The 14,370-nt window shown below is 51.1% G+C and overlaps 1 protein-coding gene across 7 annotated transcripts in view; it reads right to left on the bottom strand.

Moving 5' to 3' along the window:
- The window catches only part of PHYKPL (5-phosphohydroxy-L-lysine phospho-lyase), a 26,597-nt gene extending 12,227 nt beyond the window's left edge, over nucleotides 1–14,370 (bottom strand). For 6 of the 7 annotated variants that reach the window (XR_002726667.2, XR_002726666.1, XM_023193718.2 and 3 more), the window contains exons 1-8: nucleotides 14,016–14,370; nucleotides 12,947–13,065; nucleotides 11,162–11,321; nucleotides 6,290–6,364; nucleotides 5,575–5,662; nucleotides 5,381–5,497; nucleotides 3,801–3,883; nucleotides 3,302–3,527 (exon numbers count right to left, since the gene is read on the bottom strand). Coding sequence is in view for 4 of the 7 variants with exons in the window: in XM_023193718.2 (XP_023049486.1) it covers nucleotides 3,302–3,527; nucleotides 3,801–3,883; nucleotides 5,381–5,497; nucleotides 5,575–5,662; nucleotides 6,290–6,364; nucleotides 11,162–11,321; nucleotides 12,947–13,065; nucleotides 14,016–14,074 (927 nt within the window). In the remaining 3 variants the exon portion in view is untranslated. Of the gene's footprint in view, nucleotides 1–3,301; nucleotides 3,528–3,800; nucleotides 3,884–5,380; nucleotides 5,498–5,574; nucleotides 5,663–6,289; nucleotides 6,365–11,161; nucleotides 11,322–12,946; nucleotides 13,066–13,833 lie in introns of all 7 variants that reach the window. The other variant, XR_002726668.1, reaches the window with a different exon arrangement.

The raw sequence follows: 14,370 nt of genomic DNA, 5'->3' as shown, positions 1-14,370 counted from the left end.
CAGGAATAGTCACAGGTGAAAGGGGACTTTTTCTATAAGATACCAGAAGCTATTATAAATGTAAAACCTATTATGAAGCTCTAGTAATAATGTGGTACATGAACAGTAATGTGACCAAAACTGACCAAAAAAGTATAAAAGCTCTGAAACAGATCTTCTCATGTGTGAACTTTGGTTACATAACAGAGGAGGAATGTAAGATGAATGGAGAACAAAGGGAGCAGAAAAAGATTTTTGAAAAAAGGAAAACACTGTGGTATCACTTGCACAAAGGATGTAATTGGATTCCTGATTAACATCGTGTACAAAAATCAACTGCAGATGGATTAAGGACCTATATGTCAAAACAAAATGTTAAAAGACTTAAGAGGAAACATAAATGAATATATTTTGTAACTTGGAGTAGGGAGAGATATCTTAAACAATATATGAAAAACACTGTCTATAAAATAAAATGATAGAGTTGACAATGTTAAAATTTAAAACTTTATCATAAATATGTAAAGGGAGTGAAGATAGGTTATAAACTGGATGAATATATTCACAAATACACAACTGACAAGTGATTAGCATCAAAAATATATAGATATGTATGTGTTGGTATACACACACAGATACACACATACACAAACAGACACAAAACTCGCACAAATCAACCGCTAGTAAGTCAAATCAAAAAGTGGGCAAAAGACACAAACAGGCATTTCAGTGAAGAGGAAACAAATGGTCAGTAAACATATGAAGAGATACTTCATGTAATCTGAAATCAAGGAATGGCACATCAAGACCACACAAGCTATTGTTTTACACTCCACTCGACTGGCAAAAATTAAAAGGCACTGAAGTAGATACAGTCGGGGTGCGGTGGCTCACGCCTGGAATCCCAGCATTTTGGGAGGCCGGTGTGGGCCAATCGCTTGAGCTCAGGAGTTTGAGACCAGCCTGGGCAACATGGTGAAACCCCACCTGTACCAAAAATACAAAAAATAAGCTGGGCATGGTGGCGTACACCAGTGGTCCCAGTTACTGGGGAGGCTGAAGTGGGAGGATCACTTGAGCTCCGGAAGTAAAGGCTGCAGTGAGCTAAGATTGTACCACTGCACTCCAGCCTGGGTGACAGAGTGAGACTCTTGTCTCAAAAAAAAAAAAAAAAAAAAGATGCTGGGCACAGTGACTCAAGCCTGTAATCCCAGCACTTTGGGAGGCTGAGGTGGGCAGATCACCTGAGGTCAGGAGCTCAAGACCAGCCTGACCAACATGGAGAAACCCCATCTCTACCAAAAATACAAAATTAGCCAGGTGTGATGGTACATGCCTGTAATCCTAGCTACTAGGGAGGCTGAGGCAGAAGAGTTGCTTGAACCCAGGAGGCAGAGGTTGTGGTAAGCCAAGATCATGCCATAGCACTCCTGCCTGGGCAACAAAAGCAAAACTCCGTCTCAAAAAAAAAAAAAAAAAAAAAAAAAAAAGGATATACACTATCTACTATACACTACTGGTGGGGTGTTAACTTGTGAACTACTTTAGAAACAAATGTCATTATCTTTTAAAATTAAGGGTGAACACATACCATATGAGCCAGCAATTCCACCCTCAGGTACAGTCCTAAGAAAAACTCTTGCCACATGTACAACAGAGACTTATGAAAATTGTTCAAAGCAGCATTGTTCATAATTGCAAAAAAAAAAAAAAAAAAAGGAACAAGCTCAAAGCACATCAATAGTAATGGATGACTGAACTGGTATGTTTATACAAAGATTATAAAGCAGTCAAAGCAAATGAACTTCAGTGACAGGCAATAGGAAGGATTCTTACTGATGTTAGAAAAAAAAAATCCCCAAAGAGTATATACAGCATGATAGACTTCATATAAAGTCAAAAAACAACTAAATAATATGGGATTGAGAGTGATGGTTACCATGGTTATCCGGAGTGATGGGTGGAGGAGGCAATAAGAGGGAATTGGGGGAAACATCTGGAGAGATGCAGGATATTATCAAGGTCCTAGCTTTTATTAGGGATGCTAGCTTCCCAGGTGCTTAGAACATTAATAAAGGTTAACTGACTAACTAAAAGAGGGCTATGCACAGACAGATGTTGAGAGTCTTCCATGAACCAAGGATTCTATCTAATTATGTACACTTGAGGGTCAAGTAAAACAAAGAAATAAACAAAAGTCGGGATGCTGCTCCACTGGGCCTTTTTGTTCCCCTTACACAATCCACCTGATTTCCTGCTCAGCCTTCCAGACTCAGATCTGGTCTTGCCTTCTGTATGAAGCCTCTACTGCTTGTCCCACAGCTCTTCACCCACCTCTTGCCTGGGATGTCCTTTGTGCTATCACAGCACCGTGAACACACTACTTCCACTGTCATCCTCCACACTGTCATGACCATTTGTCTGTGAGCCTGTCTTTCCCCGACTGAGCTTGTCTGAGGCTCTGTGTCACATGGACACAGAGTGATGCTTTTGGCTGAATGCACCAAAGTGTCACTTCCCTCACCCCTAAGGACCTTATCCTGCCCTATCTATCTTGCCAAATCCTGACATGTTTCAGTCCCCAATTGAAACTGGCTCTTTTTGAGGAACTTAGTGAATTCTCAACCCTCTGTCCCTGCCCTTCCTCCTCTGGGCCTCCTCCTCTCCTCCCTGGACCAGTCTCCCTTCCTCCAGTTCTTTCTCCACCTGAGCACCAGAGATCTTTCCAAAGGGTACTCTCTCCAGGATTAAAACCCTCCTGTTGTCCTCAGTCTTCAAGATCAGTGCAGACACCTTGGCTCTTTCCTGTGGGTCTGCTGCTGCCTGCCATGGTCCTCTCACCTACTCTGTAACTGCTGCCTCAGGGCCACTGAATATGCTGTGTGTCAGCTTTACTCAGGGAAAGCTCTTGACTCTGTACCCCAAAGACAGGGAGCCACTGCAATGTGAACTCTGCTCCTAGATCATGTGTTACCCAAGTAGACCACACTCCTCACGCCTCTTAACCAGCTCAAGTTCCAGCACCTGACACAGGGCCTGGCACAGAATGGGTGGCATCTGTTGGAAGGAAGATAGGGACTCGTAGTTTTATATATATTTTATAAGACAAGGTCCCTTGTGACAGCTTTTGGATTGACACTAATTTTAAAAGATGTTTTATGTTTTCTTACCTGACCTGGCTATAATCTCCTTAAGGACAGCATCTTGGAAGTGTGTGCTGGGCACAGTGCTAGCCCTGTAGCCTTTGCTGACTCAGGACAGGCTGATCACTGGGGGCCTATCAGAACCCATGTTGCTCCCTTGACTTAGAGCTGTCACTCACCGTGTTGAAGTACTCAACGCCGGTGGCTTCAAATGCCCTCGCCACAGGCTGGGTTGTGGCCACACAGGCAACAGGGTGGCCATTGCCAATGGACTTGCCCATGGTGACGATGTCAGGGACAAAGTCTTTTCCCTGGAGCTGGAAGGCCCAGAAGTGCTTGCCTACTCGGCCAAAGCCAACCTGGATCTCATCTGCAACAAAGACCCCTCCGGCCTTGTGGATGTGCCTGTAGCAGAGGACAGATGACTGACATGCGGGCTGTGGTTGGGAGGGATAAGATCAGGAGTCAGAAGGTCTCGGGGCTTTGCATCCTGGCTGTGCCAGCAGTAAGGTGGGGGCCTTGGGCAATGGCTGGCCTTCTTTGGGCCATTATTTCTTTCAGGGCTTTGTCTCAAAATTCTGGCAGTCAGGCCAGGCTGAGGTTGGGATTTGGACCGGAGGTTGGAAAACCCCATTAGAGCCCTGCCCTCCCTAGGGCAGACCCTGCCCACCTACTCACTCTGCCACTTGGGAGAAGTAGCCAGCAGGGGGAATGATCTGCCCTCCCACACTGGGCAGAGACTCAGCGAAGAAGGCTGCAATCTGTGAAGAGATGGACATTGGGAACACAACCATGGAGGTGTGCAATGACCAGCTTAGCCTGCCCTGCTAGTGCTGGCTTAGTCCAAGTAAGACAAATCACCATCATTGCTGCACCCCTACTTTGGGCTCCACGTTACATCTGAAGGTTTGTGACTCAGTTTTCTCTCAGGACTCCAGCCAACTCTTACCACCTGGATGCCTCCAGGCCCCTAGTACTTGGCATGCTCCAAACTAAATGCACTGATTTTTCCCCCATAAGCCTGTTCCTTCCCTGTCCCCCATTCTTGATCCACGCCCCCTCCCTCAACCCATCAGTCAGCACGCCCAAGGATTCTACCTCAGCCCGCTTGCTAAACCTACTCCTTGCTCTCTGCCTGGACATGCCTGCCTCCTGCAGATCTGCCCGTTTCTTCCTTGGACTCCTGCAGAGGCCTTCTAACTGAATGACTCTTCCAGTCCATCCTCCACATGGCCACCAGGGTGACGATGCCTCAACCCAGAGAGCTGAGCATGTCACTGTTGTTTGAAACCCCTCAGTGACCCCTTCCGCATACGGCAATGATTTCCCAACTGTATTCTGCCTTACAGGTGGGAGGGCAGGGCCACTGGGATGGGATACTGGTCCCCCACACCTGTTGCAATCAGAGCAATCTCCTTTTTTAGGTTTTATAGAAGTGGTCGCGGAGCACCTGAAACGCATAGGCAAGGCTTCCCTGGTCGGGTTCTGCTAACCTTTCTGGCCCCACAGGCTGCCTTTCTTTGTCGTACCTCCTGTATCTGGCTCTGTCGCTCCTTCAGTGAAGCCTTCAGAGAGCCCTCACCTGTTGCCAACAGTCTTCCCTCTGTTATCACCGTGGGTAACACACCTCTCTCTCCGATGTCTGCACCTCCACTCCATCTCCACTCTACTGCCCCTTTCAGGCCTCCCCACAGCTCACTTGGGGTCTACTGGCCACTTCGTGGTCACCTGACCTCAAGCTGCCCCATTCAGATCTATCCCCCACATAGCCCTGCGCCAGCCCCAGAGCTTAGCGCTCTCCCGCTTAAGACTCTGGTGGTTCCTGGGGGCCTCCAGGGCAGAACTGCAGCTGCTCAGCCTAGTTCTGGTGCTCTCTGGCATGTGGACCCTGCCTGCCTCTCCAGGCTCAGCTCCCGGCCACATATTCCCACGGTTCCTCAGCCACCCGTCGGGATGCCCTTCCTCTGCTACTCCCCACCCCACCTGGAGTGGCTGACCCCTACTGAGTCAGGGAGCACCTCCTCCAAGGACCCCCCTTGACATCCCCCAAGGCCTGCTCAGGCTCTGGCTGCCTATCATGCCCATGCTGGTGCACTCAGACTCTCTGCTGAGCCCGAACTGCCCCTACCCCAGATTCCTGCAGGGCAGGGCCTCGTTTGGTTTTCTCTCTGGGTTCCCAGCATCTAGCACAGTGGTGGTGACAACAATGGAGGTGACATTAACTGTTTGCTGGATTGGACAGGTGTGGACATGGTTACCTTCCTGCCCTTCTCCTGTGCACTGCTGACCACACGTTTCACCTCGTTGGCATAGGCCACAGCTGGGTTGGGGTGGTCCTCCCGGTAGGGGCCCCGGTAGGTGTCTGGGAGAGGTGCCTGTGGGGAGTGACAGCACCATGTTATCCGGGCTTGGGGACAGGCACCGACCTGTTGTTGAGTTGGGCAGTGCATACCACGTGGACCCACTCCTTCTGGCCATCCAGGTTGCGGAACTTGTAGGGACTGATGTCAATCAGGGAGCTCAGGTGGCCGTGATACGCACTGGGGAGGAGAAGGGAAGGTAGGCTCGGGTCCGGGCAGCTCCTACTCCCTGGCCCAGTCTGACCATGGTCTCCCCACCCTGAAGACACACAGGGGAGGCCAACTTTCCTGACAGAGCCCTCAGGTTCTTGGGAACTTGGGAAAGAGCACAGGCTTTGGAGTCAGCAACACTTCTTGCAACACTGCTGACTGGCTATGTGACAGCAGCTCATCATTTAACCTCTCGGGGTTGTTTTCTCTGCTGTGAAATGGGGTGGGGGTTCCTCTTTCTGGTTTATAATGAATCTTAAATGTGTTCATACTGTCAGCCTCAGCTTTGTGCACATCACACACTCAATTCATGGGAGCTACTGCTGTAGCAGTTTGAACATGCAAAATGTTGTGGGATCACCTTTGACTCCCTTACAAGGTGCACTCTGCTCCCCAGAGCTGCCTTCCCAGAATGGTGGCCCAGGGTGACAGAGCCTCTGGGAGGTCTCAGGCCTGGTCCTCTGCCTGCCACGCTTGTCTTCAGTAGCCCAGGCCCCTTATTCTCCCTGCCTAAGGCACCCGGAGTGAGTCACACAGATCCCCAAGCAGCCTGTGGGCCAGGCTTCTGGAAACGGTAGGGCTGTGAGTTTCACTTACTGGTCTAATACCACCACGTCCTGGTGTCCTGTGTAGTGGCGAGCCAGCCTCAGGGCCAGGTCATTGGCTTCTGACCTATGACCGAAAAGGTGAGCATGACTGAGACAGTGGTCCAAGAGCTTCCCAGAGAGAAATGCTGAGGGCAGGAGGACCCTTCCAGCAGCAAGAAGATTCTCAGGACATCAACTAGTCAGTCACTTGCTTCTTTGTTTCGTATACATCGCCTTGTATGTACTAGAAGCTGGGGGCAAAAAGAGTAGGCAAAACAGGCCAGGGGCGGTGGCTGACGCCTATAATCCTAGCACTCTGGGAGGCCGAGGCGGACGGATCATGAGGTCAGGAGATCGAGACCATCCTGGCTAACACGGTGAAACCCCGTCTCTACTAAAAATACAAAAAACTAGTGGGGCACGGTGGCTGGCGCCTGTAGTCCCAGCTACTCGGGAGGCTGAGGCAGGAGAATGGCATGAACCTGGGAGGCGGAGCTTGCAGTGAGCCAAGATCGCACCACTGCACTCCAGCCTGGGAGACAGTGAGACTCTGTCTCAAAAAAAAAAAAAAAAAAAATTGGTAAAACAGACACGGCCTTGGCTCTCCTGGAATTTACATTCTCGTATGTGTCATGAAACTTGTTTGGAAAAAACTCAAACCATTGTTTTTCCTCTGCTTTCACACTACAACAATCAACACAGAAGACTTCTGTGACTCCAAAAAAATATGTAAGGATTTCTCCCTGCCAGCAGGCAAGCAATCAGTTTGCAGCAACACCAGCTGGGTGTCCTCCAATTCAATTCCAACACTATCTACGTGGAGACAGCATCAGATCCCACAGCATGAGGGCTCAGTGCCCAAGACTGCCCCACAGCCCCCTGGGCACCAGTAGCAAGTCGGCCTCTGGAACTTCTTTTCTTTTGTAGAGATGGGGTCTCACTATATTGTCCAGACTGGGGGCTCAAGCATTCCTCCTACCTCAACCTCAAAGTACTGGAATTATAGGCATGAGCCACCGTGCTGGCCACCTTTGGAACTTTTTAAAAAAAATTTTTTTTTTGAGACAGAGTCTCACTCTGTTGCCCAGGCTAGAGTGCAGCGGCGTGATCTTGGCTCACTGCAGCCTCTGCCTCCCAGGCTCATGTGATTCTCCTGCCTCAGCCTCCTGAGTAGCTGGGATTACAAGCGCCCACCACTACGCCCAGCTGATTTTTTCTATTTTTAGTAGAGATGGGGTTTCACCATGTTGGCTAGGCTGGTCTCACACTCCTGATTCTCCTGCCTTGGCTTCCCAAAGTGCTGGGATTACGGGCGGGAGCCATCGCACCTGGCCCCGCTTTGGAACTTCTGACCGACTGGCTTCAAGTTGAGGTTCCCACAATTCCCTCTGTAGGTTCAATTAATTTGCTGCACTGACTCACAAAACTAAGGGAAATACATTTACTGGTTTGTTTTAAAGGATATTATAAAAGATACAGATGAAGAGATGCATAGGGGGAGAGATGAAGGAAGGGCATGGAGCTTCCTGTGCCCGTCCTGGGCGCACCACCCTTCAGGAACTTGTATATGTTCAGCTATCTGGAAGCTCTCTGAATCCAGTCCCCTTGGTTTTTATGGAAGCTTCATGACAGCAGCATTCCTTCTACCAGGACATGGGGTAGGACCCTCTCTGGAATGAGAGTTTTATGACCCACCATCAGAAAGGTGGGGAAGATTAGAGTCCTGCCTTGGGCAGGTGAAAGGAAGGCAGGAGAAGGTTAGAGTGATTGTCTCCTGAGGCCTGACATCCACTGTTGTAACAAAAGAGTGTAACAAGGGCTGTGGGAGTTATGAGCCAGGAACTGTGAATAAAGATGAATGTGTATGTAGATATGTGTGTCTGGGTATTTATATATATGTGTGTGTGTACACATATATATACCACCACAAAAGCCATAAAAGAAAAAGTGATCCTTTTTCTAAGTGCTATGATGGATGCTCTGGGAGAGAGCCAGAGGGAGCATGTCTATGGGCTGAGCTGCCACCCCCCACCCCCAGTTTATGTGTTGAACCTCTAATCCCCAGTAGCTCAGAATGGCCCGTATGTGAATGGATATGGAGATAAGAGAGGGGATTATGTTAAAATGAGGCTGTCGGGGGCCCCTAATCCAATCTAACCAGTGTCCTTATAAGAGGAAATCTGGACACACAAAGGGACACCAGGGACACTTACACACAGAAGACCAACCAGGGCCATCTCCAAGCCAAGAAGAGAGGCCTTAGAAGAAACCAACCCTGCCAACACCTTGATCTTAGACTTCCAGCCTCCAGGACTGTGAGAAAATAAATGTCTCTTGTTTAAGCCACTCAGTCTCTGTTATTTTCTTATGGCAGCCAGAGTAGACCAACACAGAGGGTCAGTGGAAGCATCTATGGGGAGGTAACTCGTGTACTGAGTCCTGAGGGAGAAGTTTCCAGGCAGATGGAGCAGCACGCACCAAGGCCTTGTGAAGAAAAAGAGCTCAGGGAACCAGGAGAAGATGATGGAGGCCAGCGCCTAAGGAGGGCAGGGTAGGAGAGGAAGTGGGGAGACATGCAGGGGCCAGGTGCACAGGGCTGGGAAGGAGCCTGAGTTTTCTTCTCAGTGCCATGTGAGGCCACTGAAGAGTTTTAATGAGAAAAGGAAAATCAGTCAGCTCCCATTTTAAGAGGTGGCCTCTGGCTGTGTCTAATGGAGTCGACAATAAAAGTGGAAGTGAGAAGACCAAGGAGGAGGATGCCAGGTGAGAGCAGGTGGTGGCCATGGAGATGGAGAGGTAGAGGGAGTTAAGAGGCATCATGGAGATGGAGGAGGCAGGATTGATGCAGGGCTGGGGAGCATGTGGTTTCTGCCTTGAGCAGATATAGATGGTGATGCCCTTTACAAGGCAAGATGAGCAGGGGTGAGTGGGGACAGTCTTCTTGGGCAGGTTAGGGAGAAGAGGACCACGGTCCAATCAACCCTTTCTTGCCTTGTGGACACATGAAGCTGGAGATGTTTGTCAGATGTCACAGGCGCAGTTAGAACCTCAAGTTGGAACATATGTGAAATGTCTGGGCTCAAAAAAATTTGTGAGTCACCAGCACATGGATGCTATTTAATATCAAGAGAATGGAAGACATCACCTAAGAAGAGGGCTCAGAGAAAAGTGGCCCAAGACCAGCCCCAAGGAACAGAGGAGGAATCAGCAAAGAAGACAGGGAAGGAGTGGCTAGAGAAACTGGCAGAAAACAGGAGAGCACAGTGCCCTGGAAGCAAGAGGAGAGAGCACTTTTGGAGAGTGGTAACTGTCCATTACTGCCGGGACAGAGTAAGACAAGGCAGCAAAGAGACTGCTTTGGATTTGGCAACACGGAAGTCACTGGAATCCACACAGAATAAAGCTGGTGGCATAGGAATGCCCCTCCTCCACCACCACTGAGGAAGCACCAGCTCCCTGTTTCCAGAGGCTCCAGCTCTTGACATGGGAAATGTCTGGGCTCAAGTTCCTTTCTTTGAATTGCTGTTACCCCATCTGCAAAATGAAGATGGTGAATTCCACTTCCTAGAAATTATCTGGGGGGCAGAGATGACTGTACTATGTGAATGGCAACAATAATCATTACTATAATTCAACACCACCACCTACGATTCGTTGGAATGTTCTCTCCCAGATACACTGTAATCACCTGCCTGTTTGTCTCCACTGCCGATCCTAGTGTGAGCTACCATAACCTTTCACCTGGCCACTGAACTGGCACCTAACAGTGTCCATTCTTGCGCTCCGTTCCCTGTAAGACATCATTTCCTGATTAAAGCCTCCGATGGCTTCCCAATGCTCTTAGGATAAAGACAGTCACTTGGTGGAGAAGGCCCTAGGTGATGGGCCCTGCTTCCCTCCCAACAGCTCACAGCCTCTGCTTTCCCTTAGTGGACTTCTTTCGATTCCTCAAGCGTGCTGGGTACCATACCCTTTCCTGCTTCAGGGCCTTTGCATGGGCAGTTGTGTGTGGTGACCAACTCTGACAAGAGTTTTGCCGAGACTAATTTTTTTTTTTTTTTTTTTTGAGATAGAGCCTCACTCTGTCTCCCAGGCTGGAGTGCAGTGGCACAATTTTGGCTCACTGCAAGCTCCGCCTCCCAGATTCAAGCGATTCTCCTGCCTTAGCCTCCTGAGTAGCTGGGATTACAGGCACCCACCACCATGCCCAGTTAATTTTTGTGTATTTTTAGTAGAGATGGGGTTTCGCCATATTGGCCAGGCTGATCTCAAACTCCTGACCTCAGGTGATCTGCCCACCTCGATCTCACGAAGTGCTGGGATTACAGGCATGAGCCATTGCGCCCGGCCTTGACGAGACTTCTGATGCAGTGGCAGCACCCTTCCTTCCTCCTCTTCTAGTTATCTCCCAGTCAGCTCTTAGCTTAACATCCTTTCCTCAGGGAAGGTTTCCCTGTACCCCCAGAATAGGTCAGGTCCCCTCACTATTTCTAGGCCTCATGATACCCTGTACACTCCAGAGCCCTCCTTGGAATTCTCTATTTCTTTGAAGAATCACTTGATGTTTTTGTTCCTTACTGAGCAACCCACAGGCAGGGATTTTGGCTGTATCCATAAGGCAGAAATAAAGAAATGTATTACCTCACTAAGCCCCAGCAATGATCCTAGAAAGGAAGTAATAACATCCTTCAGTAAGAGACAAGGAAACTGGATCCAACAGAAAAAGCATCAGGGCCTAGAGCCAGGAATCTCAGGAGCCTGGTGCAATGGGGGCTGCCTCTCCCTGAGTCCACATTCAGTCGGCGACACTACACCGGGCCCACGTGAGTGACTCTCTGTTATCATCTCACCCTCTTCCGGGGGGCTGGCCACAGTCACTTACCCGGAATTCAGGAAATAGAACACACAGAGCGGCTCTGGCAGCGTCTCCGACAGCCTCTGCGCATAGTCCACAATGTTGTCGTGCAGGTACCGGCTGTTGGTGTTGAGCACCTGGTTCTGTTCATGTGCTGCTCGGACCACGAGAGGGTGGCAGTGCCCGACTGGAAGAAGGCCACCTCCATCACACAGCTGGCTCTGCTCAGCCAGTCCCACTGGGCCTCCCCCAGCCCTAAGCTATAAACCCAACCAGAAGAGACGCAGTTCTAGAGAGAGAGGTAGAAGGAGGGAAGTCTGAAGGCAGAGGAGGGAGAGAGAAGCTGGTTCTGGAAAGGCAGATCCAGGAGTTTCTGAGATTCTGGCAGAAGGAAATGTTCTTCAGCAGAACCCTGTCTAGAAAGCCCATGTCTTTTTTTTTTTTTTTTGAGAGTCTCGCTCTGTCGCCCAGGCTGGAGTGCAGTGGTGTGATCTTGGCTCACTGCAAGCTCCGCCTCCCAGGTTCATGCCATTCTCCTGCCTCAGCCTCCCAAGTAGCTGGGACTACAGGCACGCGCCACCATGCCCAGTTAATTTTTTGTATTTTTAGTAGAGATGGGGTTTCACTGTGTTAGCCAGGATGGTCTCCTCCATCTCCTGACCTCGAGGTCAGTAAGCCCGCCTTGGCTTCCCAAAGTGCTGGGATTACAGGCGTGAGCCACTGCGCCTGGTTTAGGAAGCCCATGTCTTTAAGGAGGCCTTTTTTTTTTTTTTTTTGGAGATAGGGTCTTACGCTGTCGCTCAGGCTAGAGTGTAGTGGTGTGATCATGGCATTCACTGCAGCCTCAAACTCCTGGGTTCAAGTGATCCTCCTACCTCAACCTCCTGAGTAGGTGGGACTATGACACCAGTCACCATGCCTAGCTAATTTTTAAGTTTTTTTGTAGAGACAAGGTCTCATTATGTTGCCCAGGCTGTAAGGCCTTTTGAGGCTTGCATGACAAAGGTAGGGTAGGGGGTGACTGTCAACTTTTTCACTTCCCCAGCCAAGGGGGCTGGTGGTAATCTTGACTGCCAAAGGCCAAGGATAGTAACAGTGAGTATGTACTCAGAGCTCACCATGTGCCAGGCACACTCAGAGCAAGCTACATAAATTAACACATTGAATTCTCCTAATACCTTCAAGTGGGTACCTAGTATCATTATGTCTTTTGCAGATAAGCAAACGGAGGCACAGAGAATTAAGTAACTTGCCTGAGATCACAAAGTTAGTAAGTAGGGGATTTGAGCCCAAGCAGTCTAAGACCAGAGTCTCTGCTTTTTTTTTTTTTTTTTAAATCTCGACTTTATTAATTTTCCATGTCCCTGCTGAGTCTCAGACTCCCTTGCTTTCCGTCAGCTCTGGCAGCCTCATCAGGATGACTGAATTCCTGCTTCAGCTCCCTTGCTCAGCACCTGAGATGGCCAGTGGGGCTGAAGCGCTGCCTTGACTCCAGCACTTGGCCAGCACTGTGCTACGCCGCTGGTCACAGCTGGGCCATCTGCCATTCTGTGAGCTCATCATCAGTCCCAAGTGGAACTAGACCCACAGACCTAGATTGCTGACTCCTGCCTGGTTTAGCACAGCTCCAGACTGCAGAATTCCACAGCTATATTGCAAAGGCTAAGACTCCTCTGCATATTGATAGTGCCTCAACTCAACCCAGGTTCTCCACACCTCTCGGTAATCTCAGGCAATCTCAGGTCATCTTGGGACCAGGCTCACAGCCTTGGCCTCCTCTCCTGCCCTGCCACCCTGAGGTATGATACTGACCGTGAGCCACATTGTTGATGCAGTCGATGTATTCTGCCCCCTGTTCATCGTACATGTACTGCCCTTGGGCCCGGACAATCTTAACAGGATCCTCGGGAAAAAAGAGTCTGCAGGAAGAGCTGTGGGGACAGGCAAGGAGTGGACAGCCATGTCTGAAGACCGAAAGGGTGAAGTCCACTCATCACAGGCCCCCGCCCACCCCTTCCCAGTTTCTGGGGGAAAAAACGAAAGCTTGAAGGGCAAGGTGCTGCTTCCCTGCCGTGTCTCCTCACTCCACAGGTGGTTGCAAAGGAGGAAGCAGATGGGGTAACAAGTTGCGGAAACTTAGAATTGTTTCTTAAAGCATTTTAAGTCTCTGTGGCCTCCTGGCTCATTTCTGCACGTGGTCACGTCAGTCTCCTGGATCCTGAGAAAAGGTAGCTTCCCCGGCCCACGGGGCTCCGTATGGCTGCGTGTCCTCCATGGGATGGGGCAGGGCACCAGCATTAGGTGGCTGGCTCTCAGCCCTAAACGCTCCTTGCCAACCACGTGGTCCTGCTGCCCCTCGCTGGGTGCCAGCCCTAAGCTCCAGTGGGAGGCTACCTCACCCACCTTCCCACCGAGGGCCCCTCACAGGTCAAGTATGCTGCCTGTGAACCGACTCCCCCGACTCTCCCTTCGTCTGCCCTTTCAGCCCCCTCCCAGGTCACTCTGGAGACAGGCCCACGTGCGGCTGACAGGCCACCCTGGCTGAGGTCCTCTCAGGCGCCAGGGTGAAGGTCTTTTCCGGGGTAAAGGCTGCCAAGCGAGGCTGCCACAGACTGGACAGCGGTGACGGCGGGGCCGTCTCCTGAACGGAGCGGCCTGGAGACGGCGCTGTCGGGGAGGAGCCCCCGGAGACCACTCACCGGGACGGCCCAGCGCCGCTGCCTTCCCAGCCCTGCGAAACTCTACTGTGGCCGGGTCCGGGGTCGCACGGGCTGGAGAGCGGCGGCCTCCTAGTCGGAGGCGCGTGCGTCGTGCGTGCGTGCGTCGTGCGTGCGCGTGCCACCCCGCGCAGCCCCGCGCCACCCGCCGCACGCCCGGGTACCTGATGAGCCGCTGCCTCAGGGCCAGGGTGTCGGCCTTCGAGCGCTGGTCTGCGGCCATGGCGGGTGGCTGTCAGTGGTTGTCGAGACGCCGCGCGGAGACGTTGCCGCGCGGGCTGGTCCTCCAAGGCCCCGCCCCGGGCCCCGCCCCTGCCTGGGTCGGGATTTGGGGCTCGGGTTCGCACTCGGGCCCCGCCCCCAAGCGCCCGTGTAGCGGTGGTTGATTTCTTCGCTTGCCCACTGAGCCTGGCAGCCTTCTGGCCCGTTGTCGTGCCTTGGCAGTGCCGCGCAGGAACTCGAGCGCTGCCCCGTCTCTGGTTCCGGGACGGGCAGCAAGCCTCTTCCTGCCGGCTCCCG

Source organism: Piliocolobus tephrosceles, chromosome 4 (genome assembly GCF_002776525.5).
Source record: "Piliocolobus tephrosceles isolate RC106 chromosome 4, ASM277652v3, whole genome shotgun sequence".
In the NCBI taxonomy this organism is placed as follows: Eukaryota; Metazoa; Chordata; class Mammalia; order Primates; family Cercopithecidae; genus Piliocolobus; species Piliocolobus tephrosceles.
This window is presented reverse-complemented; position numbering and strand designations above follow the sequence as displayed.